This window comes from Phoenix dactylifera, chromosome 8, assembly GCF_051530095.1.
Source record: "Phoenix dactylifera cultivar Ajwa chromosome 8, Ajwa_hap1_PhDact_Kaust_v1.1, whole genome shotgun sequence".
NCBI lineage: Eukaryota > Viridiplantae > Streptophyta > Magnoliopsida > Arecales > Arecaceae > Phoenix > Phoenix dactylifera.
The window spans coordinates 31,527,137-31,539,057 of record NC_143197.1 but is presented as its reverse complement, the minus strand read 5'-3'; the positions used below and the strand labels follow the sequence as shown (position 1 = coordinate 31,539,057).

The 11,921-nt window shown below is 39.8% G+C and overlaps 2 protein-coding genes and 1 long non-coding RNA gene across 3 annotated transcripts; 2 read left to right on the top strand and 1 right to left on the bottom strand.

Moving 5' to 3' along the window:
* The first annotated feature begins 1,582 nt into the window (after positions 1-1,582).
* LOC103705949 (histone H2A-like) lies at positions 1,583-2,398 on the top strand. The gene is made up of 2 exons (XM_088703633.2): positions 1,583-1,847; positions 1,943-2,398. Exons 1-2 carry the CDS (start codon positions 1,638-1,640, stop codon positions 2,174-2,176), a joined length of 444 nt encoding a protein of 147 aa, XP_088559759.1. The 5' UTR covers positions 1,583-1,637; the 3' UTR covers positions 2,177-2,398.
* Positions 2,399-3,701: 1,303 nt separating this feature from the next.
* Positions 3,702-5,314, top strand: LOC148702817 (uncharacterized). The gene is made up of 2 exons (XR_015968451.2): positions 3,702-4,720; positions 4,820-5,314. It is a non-coding gene; the product is annotated as an uncharacterized LOC148702817 (long non-coding RNA).
* A 4,823-nt stretch (positions 5,315-10,137) lies between these two features.
* LOC103706000 (protein MIZU-KUSSEI 1-like) lies at positions 10,138-10,878 on the bottom strand. The gene has a single exon (XM_088702150.2). It carries the CDS (start codon positions 10,876-10,878, stop codon positions 10,138-10,140), a length of 741 nt encoding a protein of 246 aa, XP_088558276.1.
* Positions 10,879-11,921: the final 1,043 nt, after the last annotated feature.

The following is an 11,921-nucleotide window of genomic DNA, read 5'->3' as shown; positions in this document are numbered from 1 at the left end:
TTATTTATATTGGTGTAAGGTCGGAGAATTTTTACTAGGTGGAAAGTTTATATCCATCTGTTATATTTTTTTTTCTAGAGTACATGATGCGTAGTTTTGGATTGGTTGGATATGGAGTTTGAGCATTAGCATTATTAGTTAGTTTATTTTTTTTTGACACCAATGAATATTTGAAAATTTTGTAATTGAACAAGTTGGTTATTTAATTATAATAGATCTATTTAGTTGGATTTTATGGCTATTAACTATTGATTTAAATTTTTTAAAATTAATGGAAATTGTTTATTTTAGGCTTTGCATGATGTCAAGGGCATCGCTCTAGTATTCATGTGGCTAACCTGAGTGATAGGATCGGGGCGTGATATATATATCATTCATATCACATATTGGTACCGAACGATATGATACGATATTGTTGCATGCTATTTAGTTTGGTATGGTATGGTATATCTTGCTTGTAAGTTATAGTCCGACCAAAATAACCAAATTGTGATAAGCAAGGCCTATGGTGGCTAGAGGTACAAATGGGTCAGGTTGAAGTAGGTCATGAGTGACCCTGACCTAATATGGTTTCTTGTTCAGGTTCTAATGTTGGACCTAAATCCAATCCAATAGAGATCGAGTCAGATTGGGTTGGGTCCATTGCTAGAACTTTTGACCCAACGGGTCATTCGGATCGGGTTGGTGTATGTATAATCCAGTCTCAACCCAAAAAATTCGGATCCAGGTTAGGTTTAAATAAATCTGAAAGAGTATGACTGTGTTTGTGAAGCAGAAAACAACCTCAATGACTTCCCTTTAGAATATTGAAGGACAAAAAAATACAAACCAAATTGTCTGGCTGTAAAAATAATATGCAATGCTTGTCAAATCAGATTATATAGGGAACAACCCATGTCCTCGTACTCAGGCCTTCTCGAGGCCCAATTGTTACTTCGTTGCTACAAATGTTCACTATTCTTTGATAAACCTTCAAAACAAGACAATAAAACTACATTCATTCAATTTTGAATTGGACCTATAAACTCAAGATGCAAAAGTCTGCTCGCATATAGAACATATACATCAATCATAAGGCATAATTTAGAGAACAACACGAGTTCAAGCTTTTTTGGGCCCAAATGGTTTATCTGATTTGGTTTGGGTCAGATCGGGTCAGATCGTAGGGTTGGAAATCCAAAATTGCTTAAAATTCAAACGGGTTGGTTAGGTCGAGTTAGATTTGAATTCAGTAAATCTAGATCTAACCCAAAAAATAGAATGGATTCAATTTTAAGATCCGCTCCGAGACCTCCAAAATGGATCGAATCGAATTTAAGCTGGGCTCCCGGTCCGCTCCAGCTTTATTTCTCTTCTCGAACAAGTTAAACCAAATTTACCCTTGTCATGGCGGGTTCCAACTCAGCATTCTGACAATAGATACCCAAAATCCTCACCTGATTGGTCCAACCCTGACTGCCGCGGATCACCATCCGAGCTGCCCTCAGCCGTGGATCGAAAACAAATCCAACAGCCCAAATCACTCGATCCGCAAGAGGAGACCTCCCGTCCTCGCGATATAAAATAACCCCTCGTCGACGGGCAATCGCCAATTTCTGAAGGGCAGGGAGCGAGAGAGATCACCGGAGAGAAGAGAGATGGAGATCGGGGGAAAGGTCAAGAAGGGCGCTGGCGGCCGGAGGGGTGGTGGCCCGAAGAAGAAGCCGGTCTCCCGGTCTGTCAAGGCCGGCCTCCAGTTTCCGGTTGGCCGGATCGGCCGCTACCTCAAGAAGGGCCGCTACTCTCAGCGCGTCGGAACCGGAGCCCCAGTCTACCTCGCCGCCGTCCTCGAATACCTCGCCGCTGAGGTAATTCTTTAAATATTTGACGCCTCGCTCTCGAGGCGGTGGTAGATGTAGAGTCGCCTGAGGTCTTATTTCGTTTCCCTATGTGGGATTATTAGGTTCTGGAGCTGGCCGGGAACGCGGCGCGGGACAACAAGAAGAACCGGATCATCCCGAGACACGTGCTTCTGGCGGTGAGAAACGACGAGGAGTTGGGGAAGCTTCTCGCCGGGGTGACCATCGCCCATGGAGGGGTTCTGCCCAACATTAACCCAGTGCTTCTCCCGAAGAAGACCGCGAGCAAGGAGCCCAAGTCGCCCGCCAAGACCACCAAATCCCCCAAGAAAGCTTAGGAGCCGATGACCTTTGTGTTGCTATTCCCGCTCCCTTAATTCTGTATGTAATTCTGTGGATCTTTTTTAGGTTGCTTTCTTCTTTTGTTTGATGTTGGGAACGGTGTAAGGAGGAGGAGGGGACAAGACTTGGACAAATGGATTTGTATCAATTCTCTTTCCTTTCAGGAGATGTTCTAGACGGTGTTTTTAATGTCGAACCGATGTTTTTTTCTTTTCTTCCCCCTTTTTCTTCTTTTTTCTTCTTGGAATCCGTATGAGCTCGCTGGTTGACTTCTGATGTCCTAATTTGTGGCGAAAGGTTGCAGTCCAGATGGATGAATTTAGTCACATAATTTCATAATTAATGCCAATCTTAGAACATTGTTTGTTATTTAAGGAGAGCGGCTTGATATGGGAAGCTATGAGGTGGAAACGGATAAGTTTTTTTTTTTTTAAAAACAAATTTTCAGTAAAGGCAATTATCTCTCTTACACCCAGTGTCTTCGTTTGATGTGTGGGAAATTCTCTGTGGTAGGTATCGATTCTCTTTTGCTCTCACCAATTTGGTGTTATCTGTTGCTTCCTGATGGAATTGCCAGAAATGTGGTTAAACTATTATGAACATTAAGGGAAACACCCAGATGTTAATGGCAATTGTATGTTTCTGACAGGACACCAGATAATATGGTGCGAAATGGATCTAGATTGTGAATTATATACCGTTTGATGAGTGTAATCGGTGCATGTCTTGAATGTTGGTTAAATATATCATGACTTGATTATTATATTGAAGCTGTGTTTGGAAATCATGGGGTGAATGATGACTTGTAATGGTTGCTACATAACGTGGGATCATCTCCACTCTTGTGAGTTAGTTTCACATCTTATGGCTTCTTCATATTTTGTTTTTCGTTATAGTTTCTTATCGGCAGATGTAGTTGTAAGCCTTGTTCAAGTAATGCAATGCTGAATTTCTTTTTATTGTCAAAACCACTTGGCAAATTTGCATTCGTTCAAGCTACTGATGATTGCATAATTTGTCATCACCGAACTCCAAAAAATTGGACTGCCGGTAAGTTATGCTATGGTATTTTGAGATGAGTTTCTTCATTTAATTCCAGAACAGGACTCCTTTTTTATGATAAATTTTTTTAGCATTTGGTTGTGAAAATAGTGATAAAGCATTGTTGCACCTGCATGCAGGTTGCAATGACGTTTTCTCTTTTTCTTCTTCAGTTGTTAGACTGATTTCCCATTGTATTAGCAGAGCATGATAATTAATCTTTCCGAACTAGTTTTCTTGATTGATCAATCATATTATTGCCTAAGGATTTTTGTTAGCCAAGCTTGGCGACTAACATTATGGCCGATGGTTGGTTTATCAAAAAAAGGATATTTTAAAGGTTTTATTAGCATACTATTCTTCCTCTGCTTCTTGTTAGGGTTGAATCCTGATTGAATAAATGTTGTCTTGGAAATATGTTGCTATTTTGGTTGCTTGGTGAACTCTGATATGCTATGGTTTGTTTATCCTGCTTGACAGGAAAAAGGTAGTGGTTGCAGGTTCAGATTGTATCTTTTGCGGGAATGAATGATTGATCTTCCTTTGTGATATTGTCTGTTGGATTGCACCCCACACAACTCTCAAAGAACTACAAATTCTCTCATTTATCGGCTTGTACAAATCTCAGAGCGACATTTGCACAATCCATTGGTGGATTTGTGTGAAGGAAGGTGAATCATTCTTTCACGCAAAAGATACAACCCTACCCAGTGGTATCTTGCTATACACATGTTATACACTATGTACCCACTTAACAAAAAAGTTTACTATCTTGCAATGAATTTTCTACCATTATTTATGGATTCAAACCACCTGTTATTTCTTCAATCCTGCATTTTCAACTATCAGAACCCTTCAAAAATTGTGGTGATGTTTATTAATCCCAAGAGAACCATAAATATGATGCGGATGTGGATGAATAGAAAAGGTTCTCTTCAAAATACTTGCTTACCTCTAAATCTGTAGAGTTTTACCATCTTAGGCAGCTAATATACTTCATAAGTATGAGCAGGGAATAAATTGGTTGGCTGCATTGAAAATTTGCTTATGCATGATGTTGTTAATTGCCTGTTACCTATTTGTCTTTTCTGATATCTTAAGCAAACAAAGTACAAATTTCTATCTTCTATTTATTAGACTTGTTGAAGATCAAAACTGATGTGCTAGGTATTCTTCTCTCAAATGTTTCAATGGTTTTGCTTGTTAGTCCGTGATTGTTATAATAAACCCATGATTAGGAGAATATAGCTGCTGATCATGTTCATGGTCTGCAATATTTTGAAGTCCTGCAATTGCTCACTTAGCCATATTATGATTCGACATCTCCTGTCCCCACCTTTTTTTGGTTGATTTCCCAATTGTTGCTTTCCCAGTTCTTCAAGGCCTGTCTGCAATTCCTAGTCAGTTTGGTTACTACCTTGAGAAGGGCTGATACTCTTATTGTGTTGGCTGGCAACCCTGTCTACCTTGCTGCCATCATTGATTGCCTTGCAACTGAGGTAAAACTCTGTTCTTCTGTGAATTCCTTAGTTGATGGTGGTAGATCTAGAGTCCTCTGATGTTTTATTTTTTTCCAATGTGGGATTATATTGTTATAGGTTCTGGCGTTGGCTGGGGACGTGGTGCGGGATAACAGGAAGCTGATGATTCCAAGGCACATGCTGCTGGTCATGAGGAACGACAAGAGGTTGGGGAAGCTTTTGTCTGGGTGACCATTGCCCGTGGAGGGTGCTCCTCAACATTAACCCGTCTCTTCTCGTGAAGAAGATGGCAAGCAAGGAGTTCAAGTGGCCATCCAGCGGCAACAAGTCCTAGGAAAGCTTTCAAGCTGAGGAGCCCCTGTTGCTAATCCCACTCTCTCAATTCTTTTGTAATTCTTTGGATATTTTTTGGTGGTTTTCTTCTTTGATTGATGTAGTGGTGGGTTTAAGGAGGAGGGAGAGGACTGGAAAATGGATTTGTGTCGATTGTCTTTCCTTTCATGAAATGTTAAAGATAGTGTTTTTGATGAGGAAGCTACACGTTCCTTCTAACTCTTTTTTGTCAAATTCTGTTATTGAAATCCATGTGGGCATGCTTGTTGGCTTCTGATACGGTATTAGTTTCAATTGTAGAATGCTGATTTTAAAGGAGCGAGGCTTCATGTGGGAAGCTATGAGGCGGAAGCGGGCAGGCACTTTTATGCCTGGAGCATCAGGTGATTCAGTGCATTCGAGGCTGTTATCTCAACGATAAAAAGTGTTTTCCTTTGAGGATCTTGGACTTTGAGCATAGGAATTTCTTTGTGGAAGGTATTGATTATCTTCTACCCTCATTATTTGTGTTTTCCTTTCTTTTCCATTTTCCTGGAATGCTTTTTTTTTCTTGCTCTTGCTTGCTATAATGGTGAATTGTTTTGCAACTAGAAAGGAAACACCCAGATCGAAAAGGTTCTTGCATACTTTATTTATTTTTTGGATAATTCATCGCATATTTTAGGAATTTTGAATTTGTTTTTCTGTAATGAATTGATGCCATAAACATGAACGATCATATTGCAACTTATATGTATCGCACTGAAGTTTGTATTATCCATTTAAAGTTCATAAAGCATATATATGCTTGCAATAATTGCTATATAACATGATCATCTTAGCTCTGGTGAGTTGCTCGGTGGCACATCTTGGTTTGCTTTATCTTTTGTGTGTTGTTTTACTGGGCTCCAGATGTAGTCTGTGAAAATTTTGTCCTGCTGTCATAAGAACTGTGAGCTAATCCAGATTCATTTAAACTACTGGTGATTGTATAACTTGTGATATAGGTACAATAAAAGAATCAAAATCCGACTAATTCATTGTTGCTATTTCTTTTGATGATGCCCTGGGATTATTTCTGGCATGATATTAAGACATGTTTCTTCATTTGGTTCTGGAACAATGCTCTAGATGATTAATATATTATGAACTAGCTTTGAGTGCGCAATGAGCGATAAAGCATCGGTGCACCTACATGCAGGCTGCTTCTATCTTTTTGCCCTTCATTTTTTTTTCTCTTCAGTTGGTAGATTGATTTGGCATGCACTAGCCGAGCATGATAATTCAATCCTTCATGTTATATTATGTATCTCTGTTTTTTTTGACAATATTATTTGTTTACTTTGTTACCTAGGCAATTTATAGTATAGTGAATAATTGGTTTACGGAAAAGAAAAAAAAAAGGGCTTCTTTATGATCTTATTTTACCATTCTGCTTCATTTTGGACGAGTCCTGATGGTATAAATGTGGGTAGTTTACCAGCATATTTTAACCTCTGAAGACCCTGTATCTGGTGGAATTTTGTTGCCAAGTTGGTTGCTTGATGAACTCCGATCTGATTTGATTTCTTGACTCCTCTTGGTAAGAATAGGTAATGGATGCTTTCTACACATGTTACACACTTCCACTGCCATATTTTGGTAAGAAATGCCAACTGTCTTGCTGCTAATTTTCTGGGATTACTTCTTTCTTCAAGCAGGCCTGCTTCTTTCTTGCATCTTCAACTATCAGAACTATTTAAAAATTGATTTGAAGTTTATTGGTCGTAATAGAACCAGAGGCTTTCCCCAGGATGTGATGTATAGGATATAGGATAGGTTCTGTAACTGCATCACACGTATCCATTTCCACATAACCACTATGTATTCCTTTGCCTGTATTCTGTAAAGTGTTACTATCTTATGCCACTAATAAACTTCACATGCAAGCAAGGAGTGATTTGGTTAGCTGAATTAAAAAAGAAAATAGGTGCCTTTGCTTAAGCATCAAGTTGTTGTCAAATTATACAATATGCATGCTAACGTTTCTGGTGTGTTTAGCAGAACATATTTACAAATTTCAGTTTCTTTTTATTAGGTTTGTCTTGAAGATTAAGTGTCAGGTATTCTTCTCTGTATTTTGATGGTTTAATTTGTGTTGTGACAGGCAGCGAGAATAACAAAACAAGAAGAGAAGAACAAGAGCACACAATATTTATATAGTTCGGTCTATTGATCTACGTCCACAGGCAGAGACGATGCAAAAGCTTCACTATAAATTTTTTTTTTTTGGAGATTACAGAGTACAAGATTACCTCACAAACTCTAGCTCCCAATGCACCTAATATCTAGGATACTCAATTACACTGTTCCTTTGGGGCTATAAGGGATATATATATATATATATAATAGAGTAAATCGATTTAGATTGAACAGGTATTCCTACAATAATCAAGTTAGACTAATATATAACTGGTGTCCTAAGTCAATGTAGACTTGAACTGTGTCCTAACTCCTAAGTTGACCTTCTAGAACTAATATGGACTCGTCCTTTTAGAACTTGTAAATTTAAGACAGACTTGATAATATGTCTCTTTAATTAATCATCCTTTATTCGTGATCGAAGCCCTCGTGAAGAAATATTCATTATGTTGACATAAATTTTGTCATCACATGTTTATTAATATATGTGTATGCTGGCCTAAGAATACAAGACAGTTCAGTATTGTATATCAATTTGTTCGTCATCTGGGAATATTAATACCTGCATGTGCATTTGAAAGTAGTACTTTTATTTAACCATCCAATTTCAAATTAGTATGTGTACAAATACATTGCGACCTTATCCACATAATTCTACTTATATATCAAAATTACTTGAATGATCCTTCCATGCTATGGTCTATCTGTCATTCAATGCTCTCTATAGTAGGTTTTATGAGAGTAGTCTATAAAGCTCACTGCTTCTTTGTGATGTAATGAATGCCAACTAAATGCTTACTTCTTGCTATTCTAGTACAATGAAGTCTTTCTGCTAAGCAATCCTCTTGCATGATATGAAATGTCATAAATAGGTTGATCCTGACTTGTTTCCAGTTCAATTATGCATCAAAAAAACAGGTTCTATCTGCATCTCATATGTCAACAATGAGGTTCTGTAGCCTGTACGATAGGTGACACAAACCTCTTGTTCTCCAGCGGCCACCAGCTTGGCTCTGTTCGTGTTCTCGAAAAATAACTAATTAGGAACTACAAGACCTTAGCAGGGTGTTTTTACCTCTTTCTTTAGGCCGAGAGCGTTTTTTATTATTTGCTCTAATTGATAACAGTCCTAGAACAAAATATTGATCAAACACTTTATCCTGTGTATAGAAATGGTACATAATAGATTTGTCTTTGCTGTTTCTTTTTTCACTTGATGGAACATTTCTTGTGGGTAGGCTCTGCTGTCAAGCTAACAATCTGAATAAGGATTTTTTGGTTTCTTTTATCATTCACTGGTTGTTTCTTGGAGTTGCTACTTGGTAATACATCTATATTCTCTTCCTTTGATTGCCTATTGTTTATTTATTTATTTAATTGTTTTATGTGCTTGTCTATTTTATGATGTGAGTATCCCCAGGTATCTCTCTCATTTGTGGGTGCCCTTGATACATCCCTTTATGTACAAGGAGCATCTTTTACTAATGCTGCAAGAAGAATGATACTTGGATGTCGTATCGTCTTATCCTGCTCACCCTCCTTTTGATCTAAGGTGATCTGCATGATGCTCAACCAGAATTTTCCCAAAGGATTCCCAAATTTTGGGTGTTATTGCAGAATGTTTTCACAATTTGTAAATATTCCTAAACAAGAAATTATATGTTTGTGATCAAACAAAAGGTAATGCAAATAAATTTGGCTGTACCCATTTGTTGATTGGATAGTGAAGCAACTACTGTCAAGAAAGATGGACTCCCAGTCTTTGGTGTTCTAGAATCAGTAGGATGTCCGATCCTATCTTACATGTATCATGTAGTCCATCATCGTGTGACTTTTCTTAATGAATGTAAGCATGATCATTCTCATGTTGCTAAGCAGACTGCAACACTTTATATTTTAAATTTTATCTTTCTTAGTAGTTTGGGATCATATTTGCTATTGATGCTTTAATTTTAGTTGCTAATGGAAGAGATCCAGTGGTTTATGCAAATAAGGGTTGGAGGGAATTCTAGTTGAGCTGGAATAGTTTCATGTGAGCTCTAATGGCCAAAGCGATCCCAGTTATTCTCATTTACCAGTTCAAATCATTCCTGCCTGTGGCTGAGGTTTGCATTTATCACTGAATGCTCAACAGAACAACACTTAACTTGGTAACTTTTTTTTTTTAAAGCACAATTGTTGGTGCCTTGGTCTGTCTGGGGTCCTATTGCTGCAGGATTTCTGTTGTTTAATGAGGAGCAGGTCTTTCTTTGTAATTTTTCCTGCAATTTTGGTTTATTCATCTCTCTTGTTCTTAATTTTAACTAATTTTCAGTTGCAATTTTGAGATTCTCTTGATGGTGATTTCTCTGGCTGTTGCTTGCACGTAATTTGCGTTTATTAACTGCATCCGAGTTTTCCATGCCTGGCTTGTGAACAAAACCAGAATATTTCTTTCCTTCAACGTGATTTTGTCATCAACTAGCATTGCAATGTAAACAGGTGTTTTTTTTTTTCTTTGCTTGCTAAAATAGATATTTCATACAATACGGGTACATATATATCTAATAAAATTAGAAAATAATAGATCATAAGGGTGCTCTCTGAGTGGCCACAAATCTCTTTTAGTTGACCACTTACGGGAAGAAAATTTAAATCTGCCCTCTAATAGAACTTGTCATGCTAAATCTTAACCGAACGTATCTGTCATCAGTCTAACCTCTCCTATTCAGCAAAAGCCTTTTTTTTTGTTTTAGGGTAATGTTCAGCAAAAGCTTTTCAAAGCCTTTTGCTGTTTGCTAAACATCTGACTTCTGTGTCAATAGAATCGAATGCTTCAATTTGCTAAACCTGTGTGTCTAAGATTCTCAAATCCTATATATTTCCATGATACCTAAAAAAAGCAGACGAAGGAAACAGCAAACAATGTTCATAATAAAAGAGGGGAGAAGAAGAAACGCGAACTAAACTCTGAACATGAAGATGCTAATCTCAGGATGACCCTCGGACTCCGAACCAATCATATAAAACACCTCCGAGTCCTTGGACCTCGCCACCCTCTCAAACCTCGCTCTCATATATACCAGATCGCCGCTCGATCCTGTGCCTTCGCCGTGCGGCATCACTCCCGCCCCAAACGTCACCGGCCGCAAAGCCCCGAGCACCTTGCGATCGACGTCCCCGTGCCGCCGCCTCCATGCACTGCCGCGCACCCCCCCATTGCAGTACTCCTTCCACTCGCCTTCCTCCCAGAGTGGCGCCGGCGACGAGCCGTCCGTTCTCTTCCGGCACTCGAGCACGAACCGGACCGGCCCCGATGCCAGGTCGGCCATGAACGGGCCTGTCGTGGTGGCCAGCTCGATGAGCGCCGCCGGTGGGGACTTGGGGTCCCGCTGGAAGGCCAAGTGGACGCGGCGATGGGGGCCGTAACGGAGACCGAAGAGGGTCCCCGTCACGCGAGGACCGAGGCCCGCCGGTTGCTTCTTGACGCCGATTGACGCCGTGAAGAGCGATCGGATTCGTGAGGCAGCCGCAACCAATATCGTCTTGGAAGGCCTGCGCTTTGCTGTCGCCACCGAATCGTCGTCGTGGAAAACTTTTGTTGATGAAGATGGCGAGGCGAACACTGGAGCCTTGTCGTCATCTTCTCGTGATTCATCCGTTCTTGTGATCCAATGCCATGGACTTTTGCTAAATCTTTCCATGCTCTGGACTCCCAAAAGAAACACAGCCAAACGGCTCGGGAAGAACACGGCTTTCCTAGACGTAAACAAGGTTTCCTTCTATGAACACTGTTTTATTCTCTCTTATCTATTAGAGTGCTGTTTAGGCTGGGCTCCAGCCTGGAGAAGGTACGTAACGTAATCTGTTAAAATTATGCATAGAGATTTTGATAAAATCTAGGGCTCGATATGAGATGATCTCTTAGTCTGTTTGATTTCTCTTCTCCTCGTCCCGCGACTCAACGTCTCCGGTCTCCAACCGTTAGGAACATAGTGAGCTTCACCGGCCAATATCTCGCATCCCAAATCTGTTTTAGAAAAATCTTCTAAAACGAGATTTTAAAATTGAATCGAATATTTAGCTCGACACGGTTTCACCGGTAATCATTATTTATACATTTTGCTATCTGTTATCAAATAATTTACTTATAATGGGTTGGGAAACTTCAAAAAAATGTTTTGTTGTTGAACAATATCATAAACTAAAAAAACAACAGAAAGATCTTAACATCCCTTTAACTTCTTAGAGTACAGAGATTGATGTCACTTTCACGCTGTGCAACTTTGTTGAGACTGAATTGGTTCTTATATTATTGATAAAAAATATTGGATATTTTGACTTGAGCTTAGACCGACCTCCTTGATTTCAGTATTAACTGAGGTGGACAACTTTAGGCGCTCCCCATTTCGGAATCTGCAGGTGCAGATGTTAGCGTTTGGAGCACTACTTGCAGAGTGAGTGTCGGAGCCGATGATGTTTTCCGAGCTCTTCAGTAAGTGTTAGAACCGGGCTTAGATTGTGGCTGGATGTGGGGGTTTGGGCTACACCAGAAGGTTGCTCTCTTCATCTGAAAGGTGGCTTGGGAGCGTCCGCTGACGTGTTCAGTGTTGAGTACACGAGGAGTGAGTTTTTCCCCCTAGGCCCGGATTGTCGGGTGGACGAGTCGGTGGATCATGTGCTCTTCCAGTGCGTGTCGACGTGGGGTGCTTAGAGTTTGACTGGGATCCCCGGGGACGCTTGGTGT